This window comes from Setaria viridis, chromosome 5 (genome assembly GCF_005286985.2).
Source record: "Setaria viridis chromosome 5, Setaria_viridis_v4.0, whole genome shotgun sequence".
NCBI classification, from domain to species: Eukaryota; Viridiplantae; Streptophyta; class Magnoliopsida; order Poales; family Poaceae; genus Setaria; species Setaria viridis.
In genome coordinates, this window is record NC_048267.2 from 9579554 (window position 1) to 9587339 (window position 7786).

Consider the following 7786-nt stretch of genomic DNA (forward strand, 5'->3'; position numbering starts at 1 on the left):
CAAAGGTACGTGTAACACTGTTGAATTTCATTCTCGATTTGTGGTATGCTCTCGCTAGTAAATACTTTTTTATAAAATATTTTCCTTTTAATTTTTCTCTAGGAACTGCCTAGTTATGGCAGGTTGAAGTTAAGAGTTTGACTCCAGATCAAATAGGAAAAAATAGATTCGGAAGGATTTGATTCTCGATTTGTGGTATGCTCTCGCTAGTAAATAAAATATTTCCCTTTTAATTTTTCTCTAGGAACTGCCTAGTTATGGCAGGTTGAAGTTAAGAATTTGACTCCAGATCAAATAGGAAAAAATAGATTTGGAAGGATTTGATGTGTTACTATTTACTTGATGTAGATGGGTTGGCAAGCATATTTGAGTTCGCTTAGAAAGGTGAGTTGTACGTGATGGGTTGCTTGCTTACGATTTTTCAGCTCACAAATCTGACAAAGTGACAACTGACAACTGCACACACCATGCTGAATAGAAGCCAACCCTCATAAGCTAGAAACAACTTTTCCGTAAGCCATAATCAAATTTTGTGCCACCTAGAGAAACTTCAAATGGTGTAAAGTATAAAGCATCTGCCTATTAGCTCATACTAGAAAATGACCAAATTATCGATGAACCTGAGAACGTTGCTACATTTAACTCTGAATCAAGAACTAGGTTCAACAATGTCTGATAGAACAAATTTAGCGACACATTATTTTTAATATATGTTTTGGGAAGAATCTCAATCCAACAAAACCCAAAACTATCCAAGAACTCAACTAGACATCCAGATTAAGTCCCAAACAAAAAGAGGGAGCTCCAAACTATATTTCCTGACAAGAGTAAAATAATCTGGCACCATCTACACTTTTCTTGAGCCATTCTCTGCTACAACATTCATATTTCTAAGGAAAATGTTAAAAAACTCAGCACACACGGCAGCTCTTCCGACAAGTGCCATAGTAGTCTGGACTTCCTATCATAAATAACGGATTCCTGTCACATTCCCCACCAGCAGCCCAACCGACACATCTAGCATCTTCATCTGTGCACTCATCCTCGGACGCAAATAAAGATTTTGGAGTATCAGTCTTTCTCAAATGGATATGTTTTACGGCCAGCCATTCCTCACCTTCAAGGACAGAACACACTTCGTATTGGCTATCCTTGTCTATTACTCCATCAGGCTTCAAATTGAACAGCAGAATAGCATTTCCCTTGACAGGTTGTACCGCATAACCAACACACTCAGATGCTGCCCCTTGCTCAACTTGGGTGCCCTGCACCTATAAACATAGTTTGCTATAAGATATTTTCATTTATGCATCCGCTGAAATATTTAAAGAAAGAACAAATCATGTAGAGTCTAAAAGCGTATAAATTTTCTCGAAAGGGATGGTCACAAGTAGGTCCTATGAGAAAGCAATATTACCTCAGATCTGGGGAAGACAGTTTCCCCGCCTCGCTTGACATCAGAAAGATATATCAAAACTGTCACAAGTCTATCATTGCCACTGCTTGATTGAGATCCATAGTTGTTATAGCCACTTTTGTTCACCTCATACTTCAGAATCTGCATACTCTCTCCAAAATCTGAAGGGCACTAAAAATTTCAACACCCAGTACACAGCAAGCAAGGTTACACAGAATTACAAATGAGTAAATCATGTGAACCGGGAATACCTTTTGGAAGAAAGCTCCATATTGATATCCTATCTTCAATCTTTGAAACAATTGTGTCCTTCATAAGGTGAAGATGATATGAGGTTAGAGTAAATTGAATACTTAAAAATTGAACAGTCCAGTGCTAGTATCAGTTCAGAAAAAAGGCAGTAAATTCAAACTTTCAATTATTTCAATACACCTATCTATTGGAGATCCTAAATAATGATGAAGAAATGCACATTTTCTTCATTGTTTGCCATACAGAACGGAGCAGAGTTTCAACTTCATTTAACTGCAGATTTGAAAATTCTCACAGTTCGCCCCCCCAGAAAAACTTGACCAACCTAGGAGGAACTACGTGGTATTGTAAATAAGAAAAAGATAGGCACCCGAATTCAAGACGAAGATAACTGCAACCTGGATGGTAGGGGTGCACACCACACCTCACACCAGCTGAGCTATCCTCAATTCCTAATTCTCACAGCTCACAGATGATAATTCGACCACAGACAAAATGATACTAAACTGTTGACTTATATGCATTATTCCAAAAGAACCACTCATCAGAATATTATGAAACGAAGATGTATGCTCACTTTGCTATCAGCCATGTACATTTTGATGCTTTCATCAGTGTTGTTTTGGGAACTACTTGTAGCACCAGTGGCAACAACTGAAGATGATTCCTTCTTACCATGTGCCTGCAACAGTGGTAAGAGAGTGAAAATATAAGCTTCAAAAGATAGTGAAACTATATAATTTATCAGTGATAAGTGCAATGTAATATATTACCATAGATATCAAGTGGTCGCACTCCATGTCAGAAAGAAAACCTTTATACAAGAAGACCCTAAATTATGGTAAGAAACTAGGTACTTGTCCAGTAAAAAAGATTAAAAGAAGAATTGAAAAATAAAATTCTGAAACATGATTTTCAACGCAGACAAAATTCTAGGCACAAAATTGTAAGTATCCCAAGATCAAGATCTCTCATGAACCTTGCAATTAGGATAAGATGCAATGTATTGAATATGAAAACTTAATAAGTTTTTCGTTCATCGAACTAAAAGAAGTGATGAAATAAACCTTGGATGCCATGAGAGCCGTTTCGACTTTGAAGGGTCAAAAGCAAACTGCGAGCTTGCAAAAAAGGAGCCACCTGAGGAGTTCACTAAATATGATTGCACGGTATTCAAATCGAACCTGTAAGTAGAAATAGATGGATTACACCAAACAATCTTCTATGAAGGAAAAAAATAAAAATTTAGAACTATGTTTTCATGTTTCGTTATTAGCTAAGGTTCCTATCTATCGTATCCTTGAACTGTTTCTCCTCTGTTGTTTCAATTCTACATTAGTTTTTTCTACCCCAGTTTTTGTGACTTCCAAGTTATCCTCTTCTCTCACAGCTAGAGCATATAAGCTTTCTCTCACAATTCCTTCCCCCTCTTCTCTTCACTTCTCTTGCATTGTTAATTGCATTACTGGGCTTTCTGTAGTTTATTTCGGACTGCCTTTTATGTTCCATTGATTATTTCATAGACCAAATTGATGAAGATGACCCGATCACACCTCATTCCATCCCCTAGTTAGCTAAAAATTGATGAACATCAACACATCTCGGAGGCAATATTATGATTAGACTTGAAAGACCGATGCTGTCCACCACCGCAACAAGGTCGAGACAGCTAATTGGTATGCATGGATAATTCGCAAGATTAGCCACATCAGCAACTGTTACATCTTATATAAATGCCAGGGGAACCCAATGCAGATACTATTCTAGAAAATAAATCAATTTAGCCCACCACAACTGCTTTCTGAAACAACAGCTCTGGAGATCCAAATCCGTCAGAACAAGATTCAAGAGAAACTTACTTGCGGGAAGAAGCCGAAGTGCAGGGCGCAGCAGATGCTAGACATGCTGCAACAAGCACCAGCAAGGCCCCAATCCCAGGCCCCATGGATCTCCTTCTCCAGTTCTCTTCCCTTCCCCTGCAGGCTGCAACTCTGCAACCGTCTGCTCCTTGGGATCCAATTCCAATCCCCTGCAAGTTGACAGATCTGCAACTCTCCTCTCCGTTAAGCCGAGAAACCACGCAGAAAGAAATGATGTCAGAGCCCAATGGGCCGCATTGAAACCATGGAACCATTTGGCCCAACGGAACAGAGGACGGCGGACAGCAAGGACTGAAAGCAACAGCATTGATAAAATAGTTCGAGTCTTATAAAATAGAAATGATGGCAGAAATGCAGGTTCGATCAAGCGGATTACATGCACGGATTCAACAGCAAACGAAATACAAGCACAACATCAATGGCAGCATTGTTCAATTCGACATGGCAGATTGCCCAGTTCTGTATTCACTTTGTTGCTGTCACTGTTACGGTGGACATGGCGGGTAGGTGACGCATGGTGAGCACTCAGTCCTGCTCCGGCCAGTCTCCGTAGATGCCGCGCGTCTTCTTGCGGCTCAGAATCTCCAGTCGGCTGAGCTTGCGACCGTCCTCCCCGACCGGCGCGGGAGGAGGAAGAGCAGATGGGAACGCCCTCGCGGCGGCAGCCGGTGCATAGCTGCTGGTGGTGCTGCTGCTACGGGCCGTGCCGCCCGGCGAGAACGACGCCCTCGCAAACGGCGGCGCGTTCCTCAGCGCGTGCTCCACCGACCTTGGGCCCCCGGGGTAGCGCATTTCTGCACCAGAAACACAGGAGCGAGGTAGATCAGGGAGCGATCCGCGAGATCCGGGCACGATCGGCCTCCATGCACACGTACAGGGCGAGTTCTAGAGCACACGTACCTGCCACTTCCGCCGCGGTGGCGTGGGCGTAGGTGCACCGGTCCCCGTAGTGGCAGGTCCCCCTGTCCCTGAACTCGAAGCAGACCTTGCCGCCGTAGTACCCGCCGAAGGGGGCCTCAGCGGCTGGTGGCGGTGGCGGCGGCGGCGGCGTCTTCCGCCTGTGGAGGACGAGCGCGGGCGGCACGGGCATCGGCGGGCGCAGCTCGGCCTCGCCGTGCGCGAAGGTGCACCCGTCCTCGTACGCGCACTTGCCCGCCTCGAACTTCTCGCAAAGCTTCGTCTTGTAGAACACCTTCTCCGGTAGCTCCGGGTGCGGCTGCTCCCCGAAAACCCCCGCCCCCGGGTTGTTCTGCTGCTCCCGCTCCCGCTCCCGCTCCCGCTCCCGCTCCCGCTCACGCTCCGTCTCCCGCTCCCGCTGCTGGCGGGCGTGCGGTGGCGGCGGCCTCGGCGCCGCCGATCCCGCGGGAAGCACGATCACCCCGTCCGGCGACACCTCCCAGCGGCTAGCCCGAGCCCCAGCACCAGCGGCGGCGGCGGCGGCCTTGCCCTCATCCCTCTCCATGGCCTCACCAAACCCTATCCCTAGCGCTGGTAGCGTGATCCGGGCAGCCGCCGGGCGGACAAAGGCCGTAGATTTATGGCGTGCCGAGCCGAGGCAGGCAGTGAGGAAATTGGGGGCCGGCGCGGCGCTGCCCGTGGCAGTCGGGATCGGGTCAGAAGGGGACAATCCGCCGGCTGGCTCCAGCAGATTGGACGCGACCGCCCGGCTGGATCGGCATTTGGGTCGGGGGGCTCGATCAGACGCGGTGCGAGGCATGCCGGAAACGGAAACGACCCCCTCGTCGAACTCCGTGCTACTCGCCTGCCCGTGGCGGCGTGGGGAAGGTGGCATCCTGGCGTGCCGCCCTGTGGCCGCGTCGTGGGCCTCGGTGGGCCGATGGGCTGCGGCCTAGCCGGGGACTAGGGTTGGTTCGTGCAGAATGGGCTGCATGTGGGCCGATCGGTCTAGCAGGATGGGCTGCATCATCTGGGCTGGAGTTTGGTGGCATCGCCAGAAGGAAGGAAAGAAGAGATTGTCCTCCGTTATTGCTTCCTTAAATAAAAAAAAAATGAAACAATGCAAAAGAAACTGTCGTGTCAGGGCCCCAAACCCATAAATTGAAACTGTTGGTGGAGCGCGTGTGCTTAGGAAAATGGAAACAGGATGACAAGATCGACCTACCAATTTGGAGTTTGAGTTTTCACCGTAGATTTCTTCAACAAAGGATCAAGATGATGGCATTGCTATATCAGGTGACAATAATGGTTCCAGTGTCCTCGGTTAGAAGCCGAATACTCAACTCCTCACTGTTGATTCTCCTATCTCAAAGGCATGGACAGATGGACTTGTGTTTCGCACACAACACACGCAAGATTACCAGAGCAAAAGAAGCATGCAAGCACACATGGGCTACATCAGCTTTTTACTTCTTTTGTTTCTGTGTGACTTGCCTGTCTTTGTTAGGGGGTTGTGAAACAAGAAATCGATTAGTTGACGTATCGGTTAAAGATGAACCCAGGCGCCCTAAACTCAATTAGTCCGTTATAGCATCTTCATCATTAACCATTTTTTGATGGAAGGTATCCCCAGTTGACCAATTGTCAAGCTAAGGTTGTAACATCCTCTGGAGTTGAATCACATAATTCACAAGTTTTATTATCCTCTCTCTCAAAGCTACAAACTTGTGTTTCACGGATACTTATGTTTCACACACACACAAAAACAAACAAAACACATAGAATGATCAGAGAGAAAGAACGCGCACACACATGGACTACATTTTGCTTTCACTATGGCCAAAACCACCCAGCTTATAGTTGATGTCCTTAGGATATACTAGGGCCAGCAGTAATGCAAAGATGCTTAACTTCATGTGGTCACTTTTATCATGTGGGTCGGTGGTTTGGTTGTGGTTATGTGTTGTTATTGTGTTTTTATCATGCATTTCACTTGTAAGGATGGTGTGATGAAATAATGGGCTTGGCCCATTGCAATTTTAGAAATTCCAAATAAATCTCAAAAGATCATGTGGACATGAGCAAGTGGTTGGAGTGGTGCAAATCTTTAATCCCACATTACTAGTTGGAGGAAATCGGCTATAATGCAACCGATTACTAAGCAACGTCGGTAAAGAAAATTACTAAAGTAAACTAGACAACGCTACAATAGCAACACTTGGAACAGATCTAATCGGCTATGCAGAAATAGCAGACGAGCAATAAAATACAAGTAAACCGAAATCTCCAATTCCAAGCTGGATAACTGGTGATAAAACTAGAACAGTAGGTAAAACCTAGAATTATAGTATATATCGATAACTGATGAATAAATCTAAACGAAACGACAGCGATGCGCCTGAAGTTAAAGCTTAGACATTACTCGATAAACAGAACTTATAGAATCGGCCGGAGATCAAGTTGATGCAGCCCCGCCAACCCGTACGAACTTGTGGAAAGAGGAAAAGTACTGGCGAAGTCGCCTACTCGAAAGTAAAGTGCGAGGAAATAGTAGATTGTTGTATTGATTTGATGATGATTACAGACCTCTAAAGATGGCTATTTATAGCCTGTTACAACCAATCTCTTAACCGACTAGGACTCTATCTCTAATTTTAAATGAAAACGAATATTTCCAAGCATAACTCGTATCGGAGTTGATCGCCGCGCTCCTGTGGGCCGATCATATGCTTCACCAGATTGGCGTCAAGTTATCCAAGGGAGAGTCAATTGGAAATCCAGGTGGACCCTGGTGGTTCATCAATTTATGGCTCAATCTGTACATGAGCAAGATCTCTCAGTAGCGAGTGGAGTACATGACGTTTCCCAACATCGAATCGGCAGAGAACCCCACTGTACGGCGCCGGTGCACTTCCTTCGGCGAAGCAGCATCGGCCTTCTCATGTTGCCCATATTCTGCCACCAAGGTAGCCGAGTATTTCAGATGCTTCTACAATGGCTTCAGTGAAGACGCAACCAGCTGGTTCCCTTATCAAAGGGAGGAACCACTCTTTGAGCTCCCCTCTTGCTTCGACTCGACCACCAACACATTTGATGAGGACCTCACAAATGAGTTGATCAAGCCAGGGATCCTGCCGGCGAATTTCTTTTCGGGGAAGGACGCCACCACTTATGAGTTTTACAACCCTTCTGTCGCAGCACGACAATTCGGCTTGGGTCAACTGCCGATTTATGCATACTTCACCGGCCGAGCTAAATTCCGAGACGAGCTCACCAAAGGTCTCAACTACAGTCGGCTGTATGACCGGATCCCAGACTCCAGCACCATAGACTTGACCGA

At 45.9% G+C, this 7786-nt stretch overlaps 1 protein-coding gene across 4 annotated transcripts; it reads right to left on the reverse strand.

Moving 5' to 3' along the window:
- Window positions 1-676: 676 nt before the first annotated feature.
- Window positions 677-5196, reverse strand: LOC117854787 (probable prolyl 4-hydroxylase 7). 4 transcript variants are annotated; one of them, XM_034737039.2, is made up of 7 exons: window positions 3529-3750; window positions 2737-2853; window positions 2443-2500; window positions 2247-2351; window positions 1669-1726; window positions 1418-1578; window positions 677-1271 (listed from the first exon to the last, which is right to left on the reverse strand). In XM_034737039.2, exons 1-7 carry the CDS (start codon window positions 3612-3614, stop codon window positions 912-914), a joined length of 945 nt encoding a protein of 314 aa, XP_034592930.1. In that variant the 5' UTR covers window positions 3615-3750; the 3' UTR covers window positions 677-911. The 4 variants fall into 4 exon arrangements, with proteins under 4 accessions (XP_034592930.1, XP_072150332.1, XP_072150333.1 ...); XM_072294231.1 differs by having other exon boundaries at window positions 2443-2483; window positions 3529-3745; XM_072294232.1 differs by lacking the exon at window positions 2443-2500 and having other exon boundaries at window positions 3529-3744.
- Between the last annotated feature and the right edge of the window lie 2590 nt (window positions 5197-7786).

Coding starts and splice junctions, on each gene's coding strand:
- LOC117854787 (XM_034737039.2), bottom strand. CDS start 3,614: ATGGGGCCTGGGATTGGGGCCTTGCTGGTGCTTGTTGCAGCATGTCTA. Junction 2,352..2,442: donor GCGACCACTTGATATCTATG/GTAATATATTAC, acceptor CCACTGTTGCAG/GCACATGGTAAGAAGGAATC. Junction 1,727..2,246: donor TGTACATGGCTGATAGCAAA/GTGAGCATACAT, acceptor CACCTTATGAAG/GACACAATTGTTTCAAAGAT.